Source organism: Cyclopterus lumpus, chromosome 4, assembly GCF_009769545.1.
Source record: "Cyclopterus lumpus isolate fCycLum1 chromosome 4, fCycLum1.pri, whole genome shotgun sequence".
NCBI classification, from domain to species: Eukaryota; Metazoa; Chordata; class Actinopteri; order Perciformes; family Cyclopteridae; genus Cyclopterus; species Cyclopterus lumpus.
Window position 1 is genome coordinate 12,198,351 of NC_046969.1, and position 27,998 is coordinate 12,226,348.

At 39.8% G+C, this 27,998-nt stretch overlaps 1 protein-coding gene across 1 annotated transcript; it reads right to left on the reverse strand.

Annotated features, from left to right (window-relative positions):
• Positions 1 to 18,377: 18,377 nt before the first annotated feature.
• lurap1 (leucine rich adaptor protein 1) lies at positions 18,378 to 26,934 on the reverse strand. Its single transcript, XM_034530383.1, has 3 exons — positions 26,722 to 26,934; positions 18,930 to 19,241; positions 18,378 to 18,776 (listed from the first exon to the last, which is right to left on the reverse strand). Exons 1-3 carry the CDS (start codon positions 26,932 to 26,934, stop codon positions 18,378 to 18,380), a joined length of 924 nt encoding a protein of 307 aa, XP_034386274.1.
• Positions 26,935 to 27,998: the final 1,064 nt, after the last annotated feature.

Sequence of the window (27,998 nt, forward strand, 5' to 3'; positions counted from 1 at the left end):
GTTGGTCTGGTTTCTGTAACAGGGAGTGATATGATCAAAGAATTGAACGTGCAAAAGAGGAAACTTCAGGCACTCACGCTTAGAGGAAAATTAGTATTCAGCTTTCATCATGGAGACAAACAAAGAAACAGCACCTGGTCTGACACTTTTCATACTTTCATTCAGGGGTGTGTCCTAATTGGGTAATTGGGACAACAGGTGTGAGATATGAAGTGTCATTCAGGGATTACTAACCAAGGATCTCAAGAACCAAACAAGAAACAAACACGTTTATTGACTCAAATAAAAGACACAATGTGTCTTAAAGTTGTTATTCATGTAGTTTAGTTGTGACACTGCTGCATAAACAGGCAAGACGTGATGAACCATAGCATAAAGCCCTATGAATAAAGCTAAAGAACTGCAATACATTGGTTTTAAACAATCTCCGAATGTTAAAATAGCATCATTATTCATTTAAATTTGTTTTGTATTGTACAGTGGATGAATGTTCTTCATCACAAAACCTTAGAAAATAAATAAATAAAACGTAGAATAAGAAGATAATCACTCATGTGTATTCATATACTGCAGTGATATTACAGTATGTCACCTTGTGGCTGCAAAAAGTAAATACATCATTGTACTTTTTATGGCACATTTTAAAAAATAGATTTGAATTCTGTACTTTTTATTAAACTGGAAGTATAGAAACCATATTTTGTTTTGAACAAGTCTCTTTAACATAATTGCTGTGCCTTGTACGTTGCAGGTGTAACTGATACTTATCATTTTATACTGTAGACATCACTTTAATGCCACTGGAGTTCACTTTAACTGATGTTTAAACTAAACCATATACACTTGCATAGTTCACACAGTAGTTAAACCATGTGAAGTCTTATAAAAGACAACTGTTATGTTGTGTAATTGCACATCGAGTATCACGTCTGCCTTTGTTTAGTTATAAAGTCACAGAGGTTTGATCAACTGAAGACATCACTTCACAGTAACAGTTATGTAATCATAAGCAGTTATGAATAACAGTCACAGTAAAAACATAACAAAAGTAGATGTTCCAACTTATGTACATTGCAAAACTGATTCCCAGTGCAGTTGCATGTAGTCTTTATCTTCGATTGATTGTGTTAAACATGATTTACTTTTATTACTGTAAATGAGAAATTATGTCTCCATGTGGTGGACGTTCAAATGTTCCTTTATAGCAATTCGGGAAACTAATTTCATTTGATTTGAAAATATATTTCCTTTAGTTGTTGAAACAACTTTGTTGAGTGGATCTGAAGGGAACTCGATGGTGTACCAACTGCATTTAGCAGCAGTTCAAACCAACGTCACAATCACAACAAACTGAACCGTTGCTAATAAAGCAAATGCCAGTGAAAGGGAAACATGCCTGTGTGCTTTAGATGACATTATAAAATGATGTTAAAAAAGTGTAGAATGATAACTATCTGTGATCATTCAATATGCTCTTGGATGTATTTGCAATTTGCAGCCACAGGGAGACAGAAAAGCACCACTTATGGAACTCAGTAACTTCCTCAGTGATGTCGAGGGAGCATGAAAGCCTTCTGGGCTGCGTCTCTTTTTTTGCCATAGAAGGTCATGGTGCAGAGAGCCCCTGGCTTTAGTGAAGGGAGAATTGAAAGCCCAGAGGTGTGATGCCGTGCTAGGGTTAGATATGGTAAAAGAGAGATGGAAACACCACAGGGAAGGAGGGAGGGGAGTTGTGTTTATGGTTATAAATACAGTTTAGGGGCTCACAGTTAAATATTCTGTGCTGAGAGGTCTTTTGTAAGATGATAATGACTTCAAAGATAACCTAAAATTCATCACACAGATGTTTTAAATTAAGATGCAGATAAAATGACATCTCAGTCTTTATCCAAATACAAAACACAAATGTCCAGAGTGATGCTATGTCTGGTCAAGTGACTTTAGATCCCCTCCAGAAGCCCCCCAGCAACAGACCTCAGTACCTGATTCCTGGTCTGCAAACTTAGCAGCTTGACACAGGGTCGTGAGACAAGACGGCCTGCGGGGGAAATGCTGCACATGTGCAAGTTCTTTGGTGCTCTACTGATCGCTCAGCTGTGACAGATTAGCATCACAAAAGAAAGATTGAGCTTCAACGCAACACTTTGCCAGTGAGTGTTCTTAAGATGGAGCTTTTGTTCATTAATGGGGAATGACTGACTTTTGTGAAAGATTGTGCATATTAACTTGATTGTTCCCTTTGAAGACTATTGAATATTCCTGGTAAAAAATATTTTGTACAAAGCCATGATTTTTGCCATGATATTTATACCGTAGAAGCTTCAAATGCCATTAAGGGAAGAAAGAAACTGAAATCTTCACACGCAACTATTTTTCACGAAATAATATTTCTTAGTAGTCAATTGTGACATTATCTTTTGTAAAAACTGTTTTTGTAATAATAATAATAATCCATAATAGGCTGTGAAACAGCTCAAACGTGTTCCAGTTGCATGAATAATTGTTGCAATGCATGACACAATACATGTGGTCTTTTTTAAGATGACAATTAAAACAAATGCCGATGAACAAAAACTAGTACAACCGCTTCATACAGAAATGAATGCATGGCCATATACATACCTTAATTACGTAATTGTAGATATGTTTTCATCTCTGTCGTCCCCATCCCTCCCTGGATCCATGTATCTGGAATGGCAGCACTAACACTCCCAAAGAAAAGCTCCTCTGCTCAGGAGATATCTGACAGGTGTTCAACAAAACAAAGCTTTAAGTCCTGACTGATTTATCTTTGAGCTGGATGTTCTTGTCATCTGGATGTGATTGAATCCCATCTGGGTTGTGTAAAAGTGAGGAGAAAACAACCGAGGAGGCAAGAGGACAGTCTGGAACAGGAGTAGAAAGGAAATGCTGATTCAAAGCTCTGCTCCGGTGAATGAGAGTTTACAGACCAAACGTCAAACTCTAAATCATAAACTTTGCATGGTTTAGCATGTATATGCAACACATTACATCACGAATCAGTAATTATATGTTTTACATTTAGTTATTTAGATGTGTTTTTTTTCAACATTACAGGTATCAATAGGTTTCCATGTATTGAACTGTATCAAAATGGTATGGAAGTTTCTATTCCTCTCTAACTTTTTAACGAAATCCAGCATTCCTGCACTGAAGATCTGGCCCGAAACCAACTAAATGTTCTGCTACTGTATGTTCCCCAATTTTCTTTTATGCCATTCAGTGAGGCGCAGTTAATGTACGGTATATTGATTTATCAGAGCGTTTTTTTCCCAAAACAGCTGCCTGCATTTGGAATGATGATGAGAGCATAAGTGGTGAACCAAAACAATGAGCTGAAAGATGCTAAAAACGCACTGTAGAGCTGTGGGAAATTGATCATTTGTGTGTTCATTTTCTGAGTTTTTCACAATAAGTCAAACACCTGGTAATATAACAATATAGATTAATGCAACTTTTAGGGACCTGTGTTTAAGATTTAGTGGCACCTAGTGTTGAGGTTTCAGATTGCAGCCACCTGAAAGGCCCACCACTATCCTCTCCCTTTGAAAGATAGATTAGGCCCTTTTTTGCTGTGAGACATGGTGGACTTCACAAGGCTACTTCTTAGGAAAACACAACGATTCTTAGTTTCAGGTAATTATACACTTGTGAAAATATTATGAATATTATATTCCATATCTCCCAATAAATCAACCTAAACCCTTCACACTGGTCCTATGAGGCTATACGACTTGCTAACACACGTGTGTGGTCCTTTAATAGAGATCAAGGTGGGATCAGCAACCCAGGCGAGGTTTTCACTGGTTATCTGTGGTTATCCACCATCAGTGCAAGATCAACTTTTTAAAAATGAAAAATAATTTACCTAAATCCTCTCCCCTCTTTCAAAACACAATGGTTGGAAAAAGTTCTGAAATCACTCATTGGGAAGAAAATAAATAAAAGTCAACATGTTTCTCATCGACTAGCGCTCCATAAAAGGTTGAAAAGCCTTTCAGCGACATAGGGACATTCTTGCAATCTATGGTGAATTTTGCACAAAACTGATTTGTCAACCCGGCCTCGAGCTAACGAACTGATCTAAAAGACAAGTGTGTCTGTGTACCGACATCACTCTTCATGCTCCGGCTCTTGCCATCAACCCTGTTAATGTGAATCAGGAGAAAGATTTACCAGCTTGACATTGTAAATCCGTCATTGATCGCCTGGCATTCATTCGTGCAGCAATCGTGAAGGGCTTTAACTACTGATGTTTATCAACCTCGGCTTTGAAGGCCTTAACATCTAGGGTAAAGGCCAGATTGCGACAAGTTTACTGCAAAAGTCTACGGTCGCAAAGGAAATGAGGTAAATCTGCATTCAGTGGTTTGGAGATGCAGGAGCACGCTGCCTTTGGCTGTGCTCCTTCTTTTAGTAAACAGAGCGTAAGAAAAGATACTTTATGTTTGGTTGCCAGGCATCACAACACGCTGGAAGTTGGATAGATTTGGGTTCTTTGGAAATGTAAAGCCTCTCTCTCTCTGTAATCTGTAATCCTAGCTCAACTGCAGCTCAGTTGTAGTGAAATCGATGTCACCACCATTCACGAGGAGAAAAGAGAGTGAGAGATAAAAACAGAGCAAAGAATGAAAAATATGAGGAAAGCCACAGTGGAAAGCCAGTGGAAAAAATATATGAGGTAAAAGTATCTTGAGCAGCAGGTGGAACAGAGCAGGGAAAGAAAGCATGTCGACAGGAGCTGTGCTGACCCTTTTGACTCTCTCTTGGGACCCTCTCTGTCCTGAGAGGACTTGGGAAGATATGCGTATATTACTCTCTCACCCCATTTCTGTCAGACAGGGTTGTAAATATATGGATTATATGATGTCTGTTGGATGATTGGTATTATCAGACACCTGGAAATATTTCATTTTAGAGCAAAGATTTAACAGTGATGTGACTCCATAAATAGTAAGAAACTTTCATATTATAAATACAAAGATAACATGAGGAGGATTTCTATGATTTAGTCCACCTTGGTGTTCGAGTATGATCGGTTTGATTCAATTATGCCTGAATTAGGGTGGTGTAGCCCATCGTAATACTTGAGTAATACGTAGTACGAGTAAAACATGTTTTCTGTTTTTTTCCCCCTGCTGAAAGTTGTTTTTTTTGCATCCTAGGTGACTAAAAAGATTTGTTAACGTAGCGTAAAGTATTTTACGAGTTGCTCAGAGACTGACGTGACGATACTTGGACTGCTTTGTCAAGTCGATTTACAAAAGGAAAATACCGTCGCACACAAAATACAGTTCTTCTAAAGGCCTTTTATGTCGCCAAAAACACAATATTTAATTTTAAAGCCTCTGAATACGTGGCTTCAAATCTTTCTGTGTGGAAAGAAAAAAGTATGACGAAATAGGCATCAATCAGCTTTAACAAAACCTCCCCCTGTATTCTGAAGAGTCTGATACTCAATCTGCTTCTTCCAAGGCTGTGTTGGTGGGGGTTTAATAATAAAAAAAGCTGAACTGTTTTAGAGTCTTTAACCCTCATTTTCTGTATCATTGTTTTACTATTCATGAACAGCCCTGATTAATTTCTAAATAAATAGAATTGACATCAACACACCCATCCATGAACTGAAACTCCCCTGAACTTGCCTCTGCTCTCAATATCCCCCTGTCTGATGAATATATGTTAATTTCTTATATGTCTGTTCATCCAACTGAAGCTGAATTAGTTGCTCCACATTTGTAAACCCACATGAGATTCTACAGTACATTCACCAAAGTATAAATGTCTGATTTACACCGTGGTCCAGTTTTTTCCCTCTTACAAACACACCCACATAATAATCTGAGTGAAGTTCAGTATGACTATATTCCTGTTGTTTGGAGACAACTGGGTCAGAGACAAACAAACTTCCACGCTGTTTATTTTGAAAGACGCCATCAAACAGCGTGTCCTCGTTGATTGTGTCTCATTATTCAGCTTGTTTTGCAGGAGCCTACATATTTATAGGGCATGCTGACATTCAACCAACAACATTAAGCCAATCATTTGCATGGCAAAACCCATTTGTCCACTTGTTTGTGGGAGGAAACGTGAGATGCACATGAGTCTTTAAAAGGGACCTGGGGCAGCCTTTTTCCGTAAGTGGGTCGGATGGACGAAATGCCTCCAGATCAGTCAGTACGTGTGTCACAAAGTATGCTTGTCTCTGGCTAACAGGGTGAAAGAGTTTTAGCTGAATGGACCCCTTTCACTCTGACACTCAATCAAGGCCTAATTGGTTTGAGGTCCACAACAGGCAGGCGACACCCCAGGCTTCTGTGCACTCGTTCCCTATTCTCTGACTGGAACTATTCCTTTGATCTTTGAACAACCAAAGTAGGGTTAAGCCAATGGGTTGATAGCCTATTTTCTCTTTGAACATGAACACCCATTTTAGACAATTACTTGGATATATTTACAGTTCATTTGACCCACAGATGAAGTAGGAGGGCAACAGAGGGCCGAGTAATATACAATGAAGTGCAGATATAGATCCATATGGCCATGGATCCATTTGTGTGACTTTGAAAATGAAAGCATATACACAGCGTTCTGATTCAAAATACAGATAAGGCACAGTATATGATGATCCATAATTGTCCAAAAATCTCAAGTTATATCTCACTATAAAGTAAACTAATTAGTGTTTGTTAAATGGGTAAAAGTGAATTAGGGTGTAAATGTTAGATACAGCCAATATATTATTTAAAGGTCCTGCACACCTAGTTGAATATAATAATACTATCTTGTCATTAATGTATAATCACCTGAAAATAAGAATGGATGTGTTTTTGTTAGCTTAGAATGAACACTTCATATCTACAAAGGAGCAGATCCTCTTCACAGTGTGCATGTTGCATTGTCATGTTTCTATATTACTTGAAGGCCACTGTTCTTCTACAACTTGCGCGACGGCTTGTTATGTGGGGCTGCAAACAGGACACTGGACCCAAACGCCGTCAACGATGGAAAAGCAACTTTATTGCTAAACAGGATTCCAAAAACAGGCTTCAAAAACCAGGATACAAAACACGCACACAAGATCTTCCACGATCTAGACAAGACGAACCAACAAGGGGGAATGACATGAACAGGACTTAAATACGGAGGGCTGGTGCAGATGATTGGACACAGGAGGAAACAATCAGGGACAGAGCAGACAATCACAGGGACAGGAAGTACAGAGAAACAGAGGACACGAGAGACAAGGACTTCAAAATAAAACAGGAAACACGACACAACACTACAGATCCTGACACGGCTCATGTTATTTTAGATGGAAATTACCAACATCTCTGACCAAAGGAAAACTAAAAATATACTACACTGTTAAAATTAGACTTTCTAGGGTGAAAAAAACCCAACTCATTCAGGTATTCTTATTTTTTCAATTCCCCACTTCCGTATTGCTTCCATACAATCTCATTCTGAGTGCTTATTTTCACACTTGAATTCATTTAAATCCAGCAGCCAATTATTTTTGGCTGATTCTTTCCCCAAGACTAACAAGACAGTTTGGAGATGACAGGAAATGAGAGAAGAGACCACCAGGACACACCACCTATCTTGTGAGGAGGTTTGGTTTTGATTGCCTAAGTCTGTGTCAGGATCTGTAGCGTTGTCGTGTTTCCTGTTTTATTTTGAAGTCCTTGTCTCTCGTGTCCTCTGTTTCTCTTCACTTCCTGTCCCTGTGATTGTCTGCTCTGTCCCTGATTGTTTCCTCCTGTGTCTAATCACCTGCACCAGCCCTCTGTATTTAAGTCCTGTTCATGTCATTCCCCCTTGTCGGTTCGTCTTGTCTAGATCGTGGAAGATCTTGTGTGCGTGTTTGTATCCTGGTTTTTGAAGCTGTTTTTGGAATCCTGTTTAGCAATAAAGTTGCTTTTCCATCATTGACGGCGTTTGGGTCCAGTGTTCCTGTCGAGCTGCACATAACAGTCTGACTCAGATTGCAAAAGATTTATAAAGGTATATAATGTTAAAATGAGCTCAGAAAAGTCTAATTACACAATTGTTGTCCCTACTTAACTAGTCTACTCTACACCCCCATCAATACTGTACTCGTAACAGTTTTATCTGACAATACAAGGACCGCCATGTCATAGCGACCGCTCAAGTGGAATAAGAATGAGCCTCTTTTGGTCCGGGATTAAATGATCAATCAACAAACTGGAAGTGATATAACCTTGGGTTGAACTGTCAGCTTCATATCGCTCTTCCCCAATATTTGTTATTTTAATTGGTTGTATCTTATTCCACTGTCCGTTTGCTGCCTAGACATCTGACACTAGTGACTGCCAGAACATGTGTTTAGATCTTTCAAATAGTAAGTGGTGAACACAAAATGGCCTCAATAACAACAACTGCTGAAACCAGGGAATCCTGATGAGAAACTGAAAAACACACACACACACACACACATGCATACGCTAACACAAAACAGATGGCTCTGTCTTCCACCATGTTATGAGTTACTTCACCGCAACATCTTTCCGTAGCCATTGGAAACTCCCAACAACAGTTCCCCAAAAACCCTGGCCTCTGCTGACCTTGACCGACGTTAGATCACGTCACTCGGTGGGAACACCACGGCCTAGTTCTGCCCTTTGTTTACTTCCCTAGAGCTCCGGGACCTCTGGAGTAAAAAACACAAGACAGTAGCAACCTGCTCGTGTCACATTCCTCCGTCTGGGAACGTCCTAACAAACTGTCACGTGATCTGAGTCGCCGGTATTGTGAGGGGGAGGAAGAGACCAGGGGCGTCGTTAGACCTATTTTAGGGGAGTTTAGCTCAAAGTAAATGATGCACAGAGTGACCTGTAAATCCAGGTAGTCACAGATTGTGGCTGTCGGTAGTTGTTTACGATTGTTACATTTAGGTTTACTTGAGGCAAATGAAAGGGGACGTAGAAACTGTCTCCATTGGACGAGAGTGTGAACCAGCAAATTCGAAATACAAGAATAACTATCGACATCTCTCTATTCTTTTCATTAATATATATCATTATTATATTTTTTTCATTAAATAGTATATTTGACACTGAAGTAGTTAATCTCTATCTCAGTGATAGTGTCCAAATGAGCATAACATATCACTATGACCCTGAAATTCTGTCTCTTGTGTTATCATATACTGAATGCAAGCAAAACTACAGAGCAAAATCACACTCTTTCTGATTCAACCAATCTATAAACTGTCGGGAAAAAAAATGGATATCAGGGGCCCCAAAAAAAAATGGATGCTCCCCTTGGGGTTTAGCCCCCCCTTTCTTTTAATCCTACAAACGCCCCTGGAAGAGACCATGGGATTACAAATATTAAGCTAAAGTATGGGTGTGTAGCATAGAGAAAAGATTGAACATTATTCATCTGCGATTGGCTAAAATGTACGAGAAATAGTGTGTTGTTGTGTGATTATTATGTTGTTGCATAAATCGGTGAATTCCATTATGATGGTTCTGTTCATTTTTTTTCAAGGAAAGTTGTTATAGAACACAGAAAAATGCACGATCTGGAAGGTGGTCAACTAATTTAAAGCAACTATTTTCATAATACAACATATGAAATGACAATGCAAAAGGAGTCCCTCATAGTGATAAATTTACAAGGAGAAGCTTCGGTAACAACACACACACAACACTTCATATTATTATCATATAAAGTATTGAGGAAAAGACGGGTTGGTTGTTCCAAATGTTCTTTGCTGAAAGAAGCTTAGAGGAGACAAACTTTTTGGATCTTAATTAAATGGATAAACTGTCGTACCCAGAGGACCTCATCTCTCCTTTTGACTTCAAGGAAGAACAGAAACAAGAGACTTACTTAGTATTCAAAGTAAGAAAGCTGCTTCTATACTGAACTTGGTTTGAAAAGAATAGAACTAAACTGGTAAACCTCAAATGCTCTGAGTCGGACAGTATTTTATTATGTCTTACTTTGTCTCTTTTACCCCCATACTCTATTGTGTATTTTCCTCCAGTCTACTGAGGCCCCTTTTGTCCCAGACCATGAATTAGATACAATTTGACACCCCTGGATCGATGCTCACAAATCCACATTAAATGTTATTTCATCTGCTTCAATGAAGTTCAACTTAGTGAGCCTATACGCTCCTTTTTTTGCAAAGCTTCTTTATCCACTCAATACTTAACCATGAAGTGAAAAATATAATGTGAATCACTCTAGAACAGCTTACCGTCTCCCAATAATACAAGATTATTACTTTTTTTGTGTTTAAATTCAAATCTTTTTTCAGCTATCAATATCTTTTTACCCATTCATTCCTGGAATATCTTTCAGTCAAAAGACAACACCCAGGATAAATTAGTCCTGATCTGTGGTTCCTTCTCACCACACTGAGGCTGAGGGCAGGAGGGGCCGGTGGAGTTTTCCCTTCCAATTTTGGAAGTCTAACTATTTTGAATGTTTTCTGTCATGACGTTGAGGGGTACTTGGGGAGATTAGTGTTACTGTGTGGCTGCAGTCTGTGACTCATTATAACCATTATCCATAACCTGATTGGATGGCTGACAGAACCACGAAGCTCTGAAGAAGCAGTTATGTTTTCACTGAATTGGACACAAAGTGTTGATGTGTTCATGGCGCGTGTACATTAAGAGTTCACGTGCATCTTTGTTGTGTTGTGGTGTAATTGATACCGTTACAACCTACTGAATATTGATTACTTGACAGCAACAATAAACTTCTTTCACATCCTTATACCTTTCTAGAAATCTATTTTTAAATGTTACGTTATTTTTCCAAGAGCACTTATATGATCTGTTGTACCTCTATTCTAATTAACAAACACTTTTTGTACATAGTTTAACATTTCTGGAAATACCATATGCCTTATGATCTTTGAGAGTGAAATGAGATGATGAATATCACTTCTATTTGTAAGGAACCAGCAGCTAGCTTAGCTTAGCATGCAGACTGCAAGCAGGGGGAACAATTAGCTTGAAAATATACACAAAAGGTTTTAGGGAGAGTTACAGTACCGGATAGAACCATTCAGTGTACTGCTTTTGTTCACTAAGATAAGCTAATTGGCTGCTGTCTCATGCTTCATATTTAGGTATGAGAGTGGTTTCAATCTTCACATCTAACACTCAGCAAGAAAGCAAATAAGCATGTTTCCCAACATGTCAAATGATTTCCATAGTCCATGTTACTCCATCATCCTTCAGTGTGTCTCTGCTGTGTCTCCACCCAGTCTTGTAAGCAGGAAACCTTCCACTGTTTAACTGTGCTTTTACAGCTTGCCCAAATTGTTTACGTGCCCTCCATACACTTACCACCCACTGTGGAAAAAAACACGCTCAAGTGGAAATAAAAATACCATGTCAGTCAGAATAGAATGCAGGTTGAAGCCATTGTTATTTTTCATACCCAGTGTTGATAAACCAGTTAAAATGTGCTACTCTACAGCCGTGCTGAGCATCAGCAGGTCTCATGGCTCCTTGTGGTTGTTGGTTGTAAAATAAAAATGTCTGCTGACAAAGGCGTCTAACGACAGCCACAAACACTTGAACACACTGCTTCAATTAGCAGAGCGGTGCATTACCAGACAAAACCACCGTCTCCTGGACTGTGAAAATCAATGGCTGACACTGACACAGCAGTTCATCTTCTCAACAGAGCTGCATATTGTCAGCAACTGCTTAGTTTCTCTGGAGGATGAGGGAAACATTGCATGGACTGCATTACTTGTGAGAGAAGGGATTATGTGCAAACTGACTTGCATTTGTCAATATATTTAACATGCATGTATGTTTTTCAGCATCATTGGTGGAAAGAGAAGCTGCCTGTAGTGTTTCTCCACTGTATCACCTGTCAATCAATCAGAGTGGATGGATGTTTCCCATTTCACACTGTAGCCTACATCAGTGGTGAGCAACACGTCAAGCTTTCATTCAATTTGCAGTGTCTGTTTCCATTCATTATTTAAACGGTTGCACCAATTGAGCACCGAGATGACAGAAATATAATCTTTCGACAGAGGTCGTGGTGACACCGGACAGCAGAAAGTGGATGGGGGAAACTAACGTTTAGCTGAAAGTGGACAAAAGAAGACAACCACACTTCGCACTCCTCACTAATCCACATTTCAGCCTTGACAGCTGGGTGTCCTGGTTTTCACCCACCCAGAGGGCATCATCGCACCGGTCCTTTCACCACTTTCTCACCCACACACCCCGCCATCATCACCTCAATCTGTTAACCCGACAAGCTTATGTTCAAATCTGCAGACTGCATCACATCCCCACCATCCTCCCCTGCTTTATAATCCTAGCCCAGTCAGAATTTAGACAAACAAAGGGGACCCGAGGTTGTTGTTACACACACACACACACACACACACACACATTAGAACAGATCACTTGCAAAACTGCTGAACTGTTAAGAGAAGGGGGAGGGGCATGATTGAAACTGGATTTATTCATGAGCACACACTAAACACACTCATGGGATGATGTCAGCTGATTTAAGAAGCACTTAACAATTAAATATCACAGTGGAGATAAACCCTTTTGATCTGAGACCCTGTAAAGGTGCTGTGACGAACCATTGCACGTGCACGCATGAGATAGATACTGAAACAAACAATGTTTATATTTATCATATTATTTGTCTAACCCTGACTGTCAAGTTTCCAAAAAGCTTCTAAGGAACTTAATCGTTGAGGTGACAATAACAACTTTGCATGTTTGTATGTGTTGATGTAGCCTACATGTATATGTGGTGCTGACATGTGGCCATTTATTTATTTGCAATGGTTTCCTGATACCAAACTGCTGCTGATGAGGTTTTTTGAGTCAACGTAAAAAAATAAAAAAAATATCAAGTGATCTCCGGGCTAAAATTGTATTGTATACATACATGATGTTTCGTGTATAGATATATATTTAATCTTGTTCAAAATCCATTCAATTCAACCTTTCAGTTTCCTGCTGGAAGGACAGTGATGCTTTCTCTACTTTTATCAGACAGCACACGTTACTGTCATTTTGGGAAATGACCATTGAGTGCTTAAAGTGCTAATGCATCTGCATTGATGAACCTTTGTGGGAGGGCTGGGCCAAGTATTGATTAGTCATCTCCAAATGGTTCACTGAAAGCTCTCAGAGTAGTTTATATTAAGAGGTCAGTAGAGCAAAACAGCTGCTGATCAAGAGATTGTGGGGAGGTTATAGGTTTCTTATTTGCTTCTTTTTGGGGGACAATGGGGGTATATATAGTTGATACAGTTTGTATAAGGCAATAAAAACACAAGCAAAAACATTTCAAATATATTTAATCATTGGATAAGCTCATATAATTTATATACTGCATAATATAATTCTCCACGTTAATGAACATAATCAGATATAACATTTCCACTTCACAAAAACAAAACAATAAAAGAAATAAAAGATGTTCCACTCACACAAGCAAGATATAGATTTGACTGATCCAGCGAACTGCACTCGGTCTCTCTGGCTTTTATCTTTCCATCCTCTAAGCTTTGTGTTGCCTAAGTAAAGTTTTGGACCTGGTTCAGAGCCCAGTGTGCACTCAGTGGGGTTTATTTCAATTCACTTCCATTTCTTTGAGCAGTTTGGGAAGTGAACAAAACACACACACACACACACACAGACACACACACACACACACAGGGATAAATAAGATTCAAGGAAAGGAAATACTTAATGGTGCCTCTTTGAGACCCACGTCAGTCCCGGGATACATTGTGCTTGTCGAGTTTGTGTATGTATAAGAAGAAGGAAGAAAACAGCAGGAGGCCGGGAGTGGATGCTTCCTTTACGCTGCATACTGTGTGCATCGCCGCTCAGCTCACTGTTTATCCCTCTATTCTACCTCCAGGGAAACACAGCAAGTCTGTCTTTTACTGTAGCTAAAAAGTCCAAAACGTGCAGGAAAATGGCTCTTTAAAGCATTACAGGTGGCTAATAGAAATAGTTGCAGAGCTGTGTGCTAATGCAGAACAGAGCAGTGGGGAATGTGAGAAGAAGCAACCAACATTACTTTATACTGATTTACTGTGCATTTTGTTGTGCTGCAATGAAAATAAAAAACTTGCCATAACTTGCTGAATTTTTAACTTGGATGGCTTGTGATTTCTTCCTCTTAAGGACTCTCATCACTGTTAATACCTAACCTTTTCTGTATTATTATATTAGGAAAAAAATGTTTTGTGACAATATAAGGACAATAAAAACAATAAAAGGACAATACATTTCATTCATAGAAAGGTTTAAATGGAATGATGTTGAACAGTGTTGAGATCTTTAAAGGCAGACATCACAATCACCCTTGTTTACACTCTGCACCTGCAAGATAGCATTTGTTTAACAAACTGAACTCTCTAAGGTGATAAGAAATTAATTGAAGAATATTTCCAATAGATGTTGAAGAAATCATAAAAAAAATGTAAGAGATGTAATACTTTGTGTGGCAGTCAGCTTAACTCCTATTCCCTCAGTTAACCTGTATGACTAATGCATTGGACATTTAATTTCCTTGCCAATTTTTACCAATTTACCAATGTTCTAAAGATCAGTTATGACCTAACTGTAGGTTTATTGGTCAAATACTGCAATTGATGGCATTTATGCATATTTGCATTTGGTCATAATGCAATAACATGTTGGTAATCATCGTTTCAAAAATCCATTATGTCTGCAGTTTTCAATGTTTATTCTCAACCTAGTAACCCAAAGTTTAAACATCATTCTTATCATTCAGACCCACCAGTCACCTCATCTCTTTCATCTCACCTGCCATCAGTTCTGCTGTAGCGCCGCTAGCGCCACAGTGAACATTGTTTTATGTTGCAACTAAAGCTGAAGCCTGCTCGCTCTCATTGTCATGGCAACCTTCTGGATATCCACTCTTCTATGTAATCATGCTGTTTGTCTTGCTGCCCAGAATAGCTGGAGGGTGCCTGGCACCTGAAGCCAAGGCACACCACGCATTGGGCATCGGAAGAATCCTGGACTCCATAAAAGGACAAGGCGGAAGGAGTTTAGATCCATCTAAAAAATACTGGAAACTGAAACTGAACTTCAAGGAATTGTTTTGCAGCTTGCCAGTTAGTAACACTTCCATTCTTATCCATGCACTCACACAGCAGCTATTATCCCTCTTTCAAAAAATATCTGTCCATAAAGGATTTCTTCTGGTACCGAGACTGTCAGCACTCATTAAATGTCTGCCAGCGATATAAAACACATTTTAATTTTAAACTGGATATCCCCACTGAAAACACATGACATCTTGGGCTACAGTGTATAGCTTCAGAGAGACTCATAGCTTGATGTAATGTGTTTCACAGGTTTGTTCCCAGCACTACATTTTTTTCTCCACCATATGGCTCTGCACATTTGGAAAGTAACCACAAACTAGCAGAGCAGACAGACTCTTTGGCATGCGATGTTGCTTTACAGCCAACACATATGTTAAAAAGGGAAGGAGGTTTCAAATGACTTCATATCTGTGGCTAGGTTTGAAACCTCCTTCCCTTGTTGCGTTTTATATATATAGATCAAGATTTTGAGGGAAAGAATAAGATTTTTAAAATATTCCAACTTTTCCTGTCTTCAGGACCAGTCCACATTGCCTGTGTCTGTGGTGCCGACTTCATGGTGCTGCCTCTCAGCCAGAGGGCATTGTGTGTGCATGATCTGTGTGTTGGCACAGACTGAGCATTTCCATTGGACCAGTGTGGTGGAAAGTAGAATGAAAAGAAAGGCAGGAGGAGGAGGAGAATGGAGAGGCTGTGTTTAACATCTTACTGTAGCTGCATAAGATATATTTACAGTTAGTTCTTGCAGAAAGTGGATTGATTGAGGATCGACCGGCTTTATTTGTCAAAGTCAAAATCTTATAACAACCAGCTTTGTATATAGCCAGATCAGGGCCACAATTCAGTTTGATTAACCCCTCTCCAAACTAGGCATGACAGACCTTCCATGATTTGGATTTCTGTAACAGCTGGAGTAACAGTGTTAAAGTGTAAAAGCTAAACATGCTAACCATCGTTGCCATGTCTACACTTCAAAGGCAAAGAGTTTGCATATCAGTAGGCTAGATGGAGTAACTATGTTAAAAAGCCCTGTTCACAACTAGCGCATTCACTGTTCACTTTTTTTCTTCTTATAGTGTGCACTAACTAGCTTTACGATACAATGCAAGAACAATCCGGATCCGGCTCCTTTATTTCTATTTTTTGATGTCTTCTTTTGCGCATGGATCATCAACTGGTGAGGATGCTAACAGCTTTAGCCTCAGTCTCAGCATAGCCCGATATCATGCATGTAGTCAAGTGCATATGTAACACCCAAGATTCTTCTTTACATTTTTAGTTGTAAATATGCCACATTGTTATTATTAACTGCATGTATGCAAGAAGAAAAAGTTTGACACACATTTTATTTTATTTTGAATATATTTTTACAGTGCATGAAACGTATGAAAGACTATGCCCAGAACTTTTAGGATGCAAAGGGCTGTGTTGGGTATTTTACTTTTTTGGTATTGACTGAAATGTGTCCGTACTAAACGCATTGAAAACGTCAATTGTTTTTTGGTATAATCATCACTAAAAGGACTGAGATCCATGTGAAACATTTTAGATTTTGATCCATAATGACTAGAGAGGGGTATGGATGTGCATATGACGCAACGCTTTTAATGAAATATCAGCTTTTACAGAAGGTCACATATGGTAGGACAGAAGGTAAGCCAAACCTTTTACGAGGAGGTTTTATATTGACAAGTTATTGTTACCGTAGCATTAAACGTTATAAGGATTATGTAACATGCTCCCTCTCCGTTTATCAAATGCGTCGCCCCTGCAGCATTAACATGACCAACTGCAGACTGGTAAGAGATGCAGTAACACTGTGATGATGGGGCGGAAAACAAGCGCGCACACACACACACACACACCTTACAGGTCTTGGAAACTCCTGAAGATCAGACAATATTAGATTGGCTGAGAAGAGGATGCTTATGTAAGCCACAAGAAAGGCTTCAAGAATTATTGCTTTTCTTCTCTGATTGTTTTAGGTCTTCCACGCATTTCTCATAATTTAATCAACAAAGCTCTCAGCACAGGGTCGTGCAATATCCACTCAACCAATACATTTACCAGTCAACATTCACACAGACTGGTTGGTCTAGCTATTTAAACACGATGCAAGCAGGCCAGGAGGAGGCACAAATAATAACAATAACATTTGTAAAAAACGATTATCATAACAGCAGTGTAGTCGTCTCAGGAGGGAAAAGCACAGGCATATGTAGTTAAGGTTTACACCAATCAGGCACAACATCTGCTGAGAAAAAAGTACACGTTACCATAATGGTTAAAAGAAGAAAAGAAAATATTCAGCCATATTCAGTATTTGCCTACAACCACTCAATATTTATACCTGAGCAGCTGTATTGCGATTCATTGAATATACAATATTGCAGATGGTTGGTTAAGCACTGAAGGTATTTAGCTCCACAAAGACACAAATGCTAAAAGCGGATACATCATTTCTCAATGAGAAAAAGTTGTACTAACCTCAGTGGTCTATCTTGTATTTTAATATACATTACTTTTTATCCAGGCAGGTACAAGTTCGGGGATAAACACGTTCACATGTTTTGACAAAAGGTGTTTTATATTTATGTTTTGTTAATATTTTATCAAGTAATACTGTCTATAACCATCAATAGTTCAGTTATATTGTCTATGACAAAGAGTTTATACCATAAATTCAATGTGTGACTCAAATATAATGGGCTAACGAATTATAGATTAGGTAGAAATTGAAATATTGTATTTTATGGGTATTATTGTTTTGGATGAGTAGGTCAAATCATAATTAAAATCTTATCATTTACAATTAATTAGTTAATGTAGCATGTCAAACAATCTAAAATCATGTTTCAGCTCTCCAACAGATCATCTTAGAAAAGAGAAGGAATCAGGGAACAGAAAGAAAGACCCTGAGAAAACTATTACACAGGATGTTTAAGTGTGTGTGAGGCAACCCAGTTTGGCTTAATATGGTCAAAATCCTGAAATGTGCATACACCTTAATACTGACATCAATGTTTTATAGAAAGTTAGTGCAGTCACAAGACAAAACTAATTATTCGTTGTCAGTCAAACCCAGTGTCTTTCAACAAGGAAAACTTCACAAGTGCATTTCACCACAGCAGTTAACTCTTCTTCCTTTTCTATCCATCACTGATCTAGTCTTTGATGTTGCAGAGGGAGTGTTCAATAGTGGCTCGAGTCTCCTCTGTTATTATCCTTCTTACAAAAACGTCACATCTTCTTGTGACTGCACCCAGCGCCAGTGTGCGTCGTACTCTATATGCATTTTGCCGTTCATTTTGCAAGTATCCAAGTCAATCTTTCCGTTTTTGTAAGGTTTGAGTTTGGGGCTCTGGTCAGTTGCCAGTTTCTCGTTGATGCTGAGGCGCGTTGGGCTGCCTGTTTGTGTGATCGATTTCTCCAGGACACCATTAGCCTTAACAACTATTGCCAGGGTTTTATCCTGAATAACGGGTCTTCCTTTAACCGTGTCTGAAGCCTTCACCCAATTCTGAGAGTCCTGCTTGGGGCCCTCAGACTTGGCTTGGTGAACAGCTGGTTTACCAGTCCCTGTCCCAGCGTAGCTAGTGACAGCAGTAACCCCAGTCTCCCCTTTCCCCTTCATCCCATTACCAACCCCAGTTCCATTTTCATTTGACCCAGCCCGAATCCCACTCCCAGCACCAGAACCAGGCCTCACCCCTACCCCAGCTGCTTTGACCATGGCCCCAGGGCTTCCCCCTGTCCGGCCCCCAGCAGTAGCCTCTGAGACCAGTGGCGTAGCGGAGCAGATGACAGACTCCGAGCTGGAGGGGCAGTACTCATCCATGTCATCTGCCAGGGTGTCCAGGTAGCTGCCAATGGATATGTTATCCAACTTGTCGTTGGGGTCTTGCAAGCTGCTCCAGGAGCCTCTCCAGGAGGTCTCCGGGCCCTCGCCCAAGCTGTACTGGCTGCTGGTTAGGCTGCTGCAGCGGCTTGTCAGCGTGCTGCGCTCCTCCAGCAGCCATTTCACCGCCTCGATGCCTTCATGGACCGCCAGCAACTGCTGCAAGATCTTCACGTCCACCGAGCGCAAGTGAACCTGCGGAGAAATAAAAAAGGATATGCTTGTTATGTTTGTGGCGTAAGAAATGTGACCGTGAGGGTCTAAAGACGTTTCCTCGCTAAGGTAAGGTTGGGAACCATCCGTTCAGATACTGCATCCTTATATGTTTATTTTGGGTTGAATATTTCAGCCCACTATGTTACCCATAGATATGTAATATGGGTCTACATCATTAGCTCAAACGCTGTTAGCCTACTTATTCTGACGGCCTTGAAACCTTTAATGGGTTGTTTATGTGACTTGTGAAGATATTGACTCACCAAACCTAAACCATAACCACCATTACCATATGTCACGGGAGAACGGCAAGAATAAGACCCAAACGCCAACAAATAGGGAACAAAAGGCAACTTTATTGCTTGCAGCAAAATTCCAACTGACTACCTCACCCCTGTGATCGATGGTGATCATAACAGGACGAACTGACAAAGGGGAAAGACACAAACAGGGATTAAATACACAGGGCTGGTGCAGGTGATTGGAAACAGGAGGAAACAATCAGGGACATGGCAGATAATCACAGGGACAGGAAGTGCAGGGAAAAAGAGGACACGAGAGACAAGGACTTCAAAATGAAACAGGAAACACAAAACAAACTACAGATCCTGACACCATAAGTCTTACTCAAACTTTCACCAACGCATGACTTTAATTTGAACCAAAAACAAATCTTAATACATGGATGGTTAAGCTTATGGGGACAAGCTTTTGGTCTCCACAAGGCAAAATAAAAAAATCTTTCTTCAGGCTACAACTCGACGCCCCATGCTAGCCCATGCTAGCACTAACAGATCTGCTGATGTCAAACTCCCACTGTTGGCTAAATTACAACTGGCAGACATCTGACATCATGAAGGACAAATAAATAGTGAGAAAAACATAGATGAATAGTATAAATATCTCTATCTGGTTATTCGTGTAGCTTTTCTGTACTTGAAATACAAACAAAAACACACATTGCAGGGAGGACTGGCAGACGAAGGATATCAACAACCACAGCTTTCAGTGTGTGTGTGTGTGTGTGTGTGTGTGTGTGTGTGGCTGTAAACCGGCTGGCGTCCCTGTGCACAGTCAGACATTTGGGGTGGGGTTAAGGTTTGAGGTTAGAGATTTTTTTCAGCTGGCAGGGACTGAGCGCCTAACGAGGGTGGTAGTAAAAGTAGCTCCATGCCTGTCAGCGCTGAGTGGCGCAACGCTAACATGCTGAGCGCTCCACCAGTCTGCACTCATTCAGCTGCCGGGCTGTCTGACAATATAGATGAATCCATGGTTGCTCTCATACTTCAGCGTGTCATTCTTAATTAGGAAGGCTGCGTTTGAATTTATTTTCTATTCAGCAAAAGACAGCGATTAATGTGTGTGATAACCAAACCAAATTAATTTTAAAAGCGTTAATTCATCTAATCGAAACAGAAAAACTAATTTGATAATGTATTAATTCTTTCAGTTGTGAGTATTTTTTTGTTAATGTGATATTAAACTGTGTATCTTTGGGTTTGGCCATGTTGTCCGGACAGAACAAGCATCAGGATTTTACCTTGGATATAACAAATTGGAAGAATTTATTAAATATTGTAAGATCAAATGATTAATCAACAAGTCAAAACAAATATTGGCAGGCTAATCACTAGAGTCACAATAAATAAAGATGTGAGAATATGTCCTTTATGCAAATTGTGTTTCATAATTTTTTTATACAATAAAAAGCCTACATGTCTGTCCTGGCCAACAATGGAAGCTATCCAGTTTACATACGCGCCAACTTTGTCTAACATGTTGGATTATGCTGCTTTTCCAGTAGAACATTATTTGATCTTTTCATACTTCTTGGATTGATTACATCCTATAATTAGACGGCAAAGCCAAACTAGGGCCAAACGTTTTTATGTAACACCATTCAGGATGAGAGCAGGGAGTGGGTTAGGCATGTTAGTGTTAGCCTTGAGGACTGAAACACACATTAATGAGGCCAAGCATGTCCCGGCTGAGCCATAGGATTCTGGAAAGCTCCTATTCCTGCTTTTGCAGATGACACTGCCCTTGTTGGTCTACTTAACCAAAGCAATGAACTGTGCTGTTAAAGAGAGGTTGAACTCTTTATGGTGTTATTTATTTGGTGTGCTGTGTATTTGTTAATAATGTAATTTATATATCGTTTGTTTACGATCTAATCTAATATTTGCACTGCAAACAATATTCAGCATGATTCTTTGTTTAGGATAAATCTGTTAATGAGTGACACATCACTTGGTTGAGGATTTTACTTAAATCAAGTGACTTATTCTGAACTGTTTTCATAACACCACCCTTTTCTATACAAAATGTATTAAGTGAAACAAAGCAGAATTACATTACCAGCTTATTTAATTTATTATAAGATAAACATGATTACACATGATATCAAACGAAAGTAAAAACAAGTATATTAATCAAATAACTGATATTTACAACCTTCAACATGTAAGTAATCTTTCTAATTCACAAGCGTGATACTAGATGCTGCATGATATTTGCTGTTTTGCTGTTAAAATGTGCAGAAATTATTAAATGACCCTTTTGTTCCATGATACAACTTAGGTGTTATTTGTTGTACCATTATTCATCCTAATCTGTGATAATAATATTGTTGACTTGTTTACAACCAGTCTCGGCTGACCACTTGTGTTTTTTGCCATCGGATTTCATTGCAATGAACTCAGTCATGTTGGTGAGTGCAAAGTTGTTATATCCAAAAATGGCATTAAAACCCCAACAGAATTTTCCTTAAAGAGATATTTTAGATGTTATGGTGGGCCGATTTTCTCTCATCAATATTTTAAATGAAGCAGCAAGTTGAATCTAATCAGATCATTCGCTCTTTTAGGGGAATGTGTACAGTAAGAATGCATTTTGAATCATTTATTGACAGATGGAGTGCCTAAAGACAGACATTCAGTCATGATACAGTGCACTGTGATAACGTATGCACAGCTGAAGCCTGATCAATGACGCAGACTCTCCCATGTGGGCGAAAACAGCTTCCCAAAGTCACACAGATACCTGACAGACTGCTGAATCACTGCCAGCAGGGACGGCACAAACACACACTCGTTCTGGCGTACAACCAGCAAAATAAACACCCCTCTCTCTCTCTCATGTCCCCTGGTGTCACTGTCCGACATTTCACCTTCCCAATTTAACAGCGTCCTTGCAGGGTCCCTACAGTCTCAACAGACAGAAGGTAGGCCCTGTCTCTCTGTAAACCTCCAACTGCTCCATCTGTCTGTGTTCATCTCGGAATGCTCCGTAAAATGTCCACTCATCCATGTTTCCTGTCTCATTTTCTCTTGTGTTTCTGTATTTGACTGATCAAAGCATTGTTTCACCTGTGTTTGCTTCTCTGTATATCGTCTTTGTGCCCCTCTTTGGTTTTGTTTCTCCTTGACAGACTATATGTGTTCGATCACACCATGCACAGTACAAGTTGGACCAAATGAAAATACACGTGTTACAAGATGTAAATACCGCCTGAAAATTATTCTAAAGCATTTTTGTTTCCCCCATACTTCTTCAGCGCTGGCTGGTTAGAAGTTTCTATATTGTCTCTCTATTTTCATAAAAATGTCACCACTTAAGTCAAAAAAAATATTCTAATGTAAGTAAGAATATTACATTGTTATTGTTATTTTCCTGTGGTGAATTTGAGGAATCCAAATGTTCCTGTTGCTATGAAAGAAGGGAAGAGAAGTCCTTTCAGCACGTTGGACTCCCACCACTCACTCCAATCTCCTTACCACTTACATGCAGTTAAAACATGGCGCTTCCTTCACCTGAACAAAAACACTTCCTGCTAAAATAATCCAACAGCAATTAAGTTTCCTATTAAAACATATTTAAACAAATGTGTAGTATATAACTTCTCATAGGCAGGGTTGAAAACAAAATAGTATGGGTGAGTAAATGAGCTCGATCATTTAGAAATTAATTAATTAGACAAAGTCTTTGAGAAGACAGCCAGTAGCCAGATAGAGAAAGAGATTAAAAAGACTTTTGATTCCCTAGGGCTCCGCTCTGCACTAAAACCTGACTTTGCAATGTCATCCATCTGCCCGGAGGTGGAAGACAGAGATAGAGAGCAATGGGGAAAAGCTGCAGAGAGACACAAACAGACATGGAGAAAGAAGAAGAGAGACATACCCCGAGCAATAACACAGCATTCACTCTGCATGTCTCCCTTTGATAGCTGATCGTGTCTAAAATACACAAAGCAGCTAGAATACAACAGGCCTTTAGTGTGTGTGTGTGTGTGTGTGTGTGTGTGTGTGTGCGTGTGTGTGTGTGTGTGTGTGTGTGTGTGATAGTGTAGAAGAGTGAGCCTTCCATTAGACAGCTGCAGACGAATGCACAAGACGGAAGCTTTAAAACGGCTCCCACACTGATAGACAGCAACAGTAAAATCATTAATAACAACATTTATTTGACTTCAGCTCACAGTGCGGTAACATGCTCAGAGGCAATGATGTTAGCAGACTAAAGCCATATATCAGACAGCTGAGAAGGTCAGACCAAAAGCCTTTTCACTAATGAAGTACTCTCTCTATACGTCTCTATGTTTGATCTTTTCTTTCTCTGACATGAGAACAATGGTCAAAATGTACAGTATAAGTAAATATAAGGTTTTATGACAGTCTTTTTGTCCATCACGTTTTCTAACTAGCAGCCACCTTCCCAGTCTTTTTCTTATGCATTTCCACCAACTTTGATCAATGAAATAGAGTGAAACCATTGACGATGTGTGTCATATCGCCAAATAACCAAACAAATCGACACTAATCAATTACTCCACAGCACTACTGGTGGTCAGAACCGAAACCTTCACCGGGTATTTTTGATGTAAGCTAGACATGCAAAGAGAGACATTGTACAGAAATTGCCTTATTTGTCATAAAAATAGTAACGCTGGCCGATTATAATTTGTGAAGTTTACATAAAAGTTAAAGACAGTGCGTTTGTTCCAGTCTAACATACATTACATTATAAAAAGTACATCGACAGTTAACAAGAAGCAGACACTGTGACACCATGGCCCGCCCACACACACACACACACACACTTGATCTTACAGCATACAGATGGTGCAGTTCACCATCACCATGCTGTGCGGTTACAGATACAGTAGAGTAACAGATGACTGTGAAACTGTGTGTGTGTGTGTGTGTGTGTGTGTGTGTGTGTGTGTGTGTGTGTGTGTGTGTGTGTGTGTGTGGATGTGGGCCTTATAAGATGATAATCAGTATGAAAGAAAGTGTGAGAAAAAAACACACACACATCCAGATCAAGTATGCGTGGTGTGTGCGTGGGAAAGCTTTTCCATTTGACTTTACTCTGCATACACTCTGCACATTCGTTACAGCACATCTTACTAAGCAGATTTCTGATGAACGTGCAATGCACAGAACTCTTTTCCTGTACTCCCATTACACCACACCACTCTCAAAGATGACTGAAGCAACCACACACACATACACAGAGAGAGAGAGAGAGAGAGAGAGAGAGAGAGACAAGTGGCCCGCTCTGTGCTGAAAGTTACCCTTCCCTCCAGTTAGGAAGAGGCTCTTTATCACTTCTCTCCCTCTTTTGCAGCCGAACTGATTAAAATGTTAACAAATCAGTCAGACACTCTGCTCTCGACAGATTTATAGAAACTCTCTGGATGCTTTGTGAATCCAAACTGGGAACTGTGGTCAACTATACACTTTGGAACTGGCAGACATGAATAGTTTGATAGAAAATGGAGACTAAATATCAGCTTGTGTTTGGTTTCAAACAGAACTAGGGGGATGACGTCACTGAAATGATCCAAACTGATGCCACCAATATCATATTCAGATATATTTCTTCTTCTGTCCTTGGATATAATTGATTTAACTGTTGCATGTCAAGCTGTTAAATGTGCCTGCATGCCATTATGATGCAAGCAGTGGTTGATAAGGGATTTGTGATGTGACTGTCAAGGCTCAAGCTCCACCTCTAGCATGGATGTTGAATGGATTCATTTGGGACCTTTAATATGTATCTTTTATGAAAATGTTTTATGCATGGCTGAAAGGGGGAATTGAGAAGATCTTCTAACAACTGAAAAGTAAAGGATAAAAAGAGAAATGGGGCGCATTTTGAGCATTTTGATTGCCTCTCAACGGCTCTCAACATGTCTCACATCTAAAGGGCTGACAAGGCTAACAGCGCATTTGTGTTACCAGAGGGGAAACAGGAGGGTGGGTGCTATGCTTTAGCTATGACACTGTCAGTCAAGACGGTGCAAGCTGAAACAGCTGTATGATCGGCCCTGAGCTAGCCAGTGGGATGTGAACAAAGCACAGAGAATGGTGTTGCTACAATTCTGGAGTGAAATAAGTTATAATGTCTGACATGTCACCAATAATGTGTTGTCATGAGCTTGAATTATTGACTGAGTATGAAGAGCATTCAAATTACAATTATCGCTGACACATTTCATACAGTAAGATCAGATACATTCAATTATATGAGACTAATTGCAATTCAATTTTAGGTGTGAATGTGAGAGTGAATGGTTGTATGTCCCTACATGTGCCCTCGATGGACTGGCGGCCTGTCCAGGGTGTCCCCTGCCTTCGCCCTATGTCAGCTGGGATAGGCTCCAGCGCCCCCGCGACCCTAATGAGGATAAGCGGTATTGAAAATGGATGGATGGATGGATGGATAATTGCAATTCATAAAAAAAAGGAGTTAACGATACCGTTACTGTGGTATCAATCTTCTCATCTAACTCTTGGCAGGAAAGTGAGTATGTGGATTTCTTAAAATACTGCAGGAGGCCGAGCCAAAGGATAATTTTGTATGTATTTTAATCTTTCTTCCACTGCTCCCGAAAGGACACTTTTCTAGACATTTAACATACATATTGTTTTAGAATTTACAAGGAACTACAATTGAGTTACATCCATAAATCGCCCAAGCCAATAGCTTATTGCAGATGTATTGAGCAATTGCAGTACGAAAATGACAAACTAGGTTTAAGGTTATTTACAGTAGAAGCAGTGTCACCACTGTCCACCAGAGAGCACTGACATGTTGATTTTTTCACCAAAAAAATGCTCCCCGTATGTCTTGTGTAAAACATAAACAAATGAAATAAGTAAATACAAAATAAAAATAAAAGGTATAGCTATTTCTTATTTAAATAATTTGGTACCGATAAACCGATCTGCTGATAAATGTTTATTATTCACAACAACCGTCTAGACTAAATCACGATGACATCTCAATACGGCGGGGACTTCATAAAATGACACCATTGATACGAAGGAATGCCACATCCTGGAAGACAAGAGCCTGCACACGTTCAACAGCCTGTCACCACTCAAGCGCGAGTACATACACACGCGCACGCGTAAACACACAAACACACACGCGCAGTTGACAACAGCACTCTTACCATCTCCATCTTCAATTTCCTGATCTTTTCATCTAAACTCTTCTTTCCCGTCTCTTTACTGGTGTCATGCGCGGCGCTCTGCTTGGCGTCTCCCCGGAGAGAGGACGCTTCTTCCCGCATCCACCTGAGCAAACCCTCGGGGGTCTTCAGTCCGATTTTCACCTCTATGTCTTTAAGATCCGGGATGGTCTCGTTGGCAGTGCCTTCATCCATCGTCTTCGAGTGTTTAAAGTGAAAAGATCTGCACGATTACGTCCTTCTCGCTTCTTGGAAAGCTGCAAGAGTCACTTCCTATAGGATTGTGTGGCATCCTCTGCGCCTCCCGCTGAGTTAGACTGCGCCAGGACAGCAAAACAACAACTGACAGCATCAGCACAACACATATAACGTGTTGTCACAGGAGAATAATGTGCAGATCATTTCCTAATTCAGCTGCATTGTTGTCAAACGGATAAAGCTCATGTATGTAAAAACAACAACTATGTTCACCAAGTTAAAGCATTTTTTTTTTTTTTTTTAATCTAATTTTCGGTTTATTTCCCGTGTCTTATTGTTTGGTTCCTCCACAGCGGTAGAAACAGCCTAGCCGTGTCCGCTGTATGAGCGCTGCAGGCCGGTTAATGTGTCTGGTTGGAGATCCCTACGCTGAGCCACATTGCGCAGATTCCACCTGCATGATGACAGCGACCAGCAGCCGCAGAGTGGGAGAGGAGAGGGGATCCCAGACTGCAAAGTCAACTGCAATGACAGCATTGGGCTTCCGGTGTAACTTTCAAAATAAAACTCGTATAAAGGAACACGTTGGAGTAATTTGGACTACCAAAGTAAAGGTAACCACTCTACTATCCAAACGGAAAAGTACTTTTACAGTGGTGGAATGTTACTAATGTATTAGGCATGTATTATATTCAAAATGTAACTTAATTAAAATAAGTATACCTAAAATAGGCTACATTTAGTGCCGATGTCAGCATTATACTGTATATTGTGTGTATGTGGTGTGTGTGTGTCTGTGTGTGTGTGTGTGTGTGTGTGTGTCCATTAACAGGTGTGTACATTTTATGTACCTTGCATGCCAAGACGTAGTGCTGCCAGGGTAAATAGGTTTCACACAGAAACCGAATATTAGATTTAGTTGCAATATTGACTTTGGCATTTCATGCTTTATTGCTTCTTTCACAGATCTCAGAACAAGCAACAGACAATGATCTTATTTACTGATGAAGTAACATCTGATAGAGATGCCCAGTCTGTAATCCCTATGCTGATCAGTCTAG

Bases quoted from the DNA above. Each gene is read 5' to 3' on its own strand.
- lurap1 (XM_034530383.1), bottom strand. From the start codon at position 26,934: ATGGATGAAGGCACTGCCAACGAGACCATCCCGGATCTTAAAGACATA. The intron at 19,242-26,721 runs GTAAGAGTGCTG...ATTTCTCCGCAG, and splicing joins GGAAATTGAAGATGGAGATG to GTTCACTTGCGCTCGGTGGA. The intron at 18,777-18,929 runs GTCTCAGAGGCT...AATGGGATGAAG, and splicing joins TCTGCTCCGCTACGCCACTG to GGGAAAGGGGAGACTGGGGT.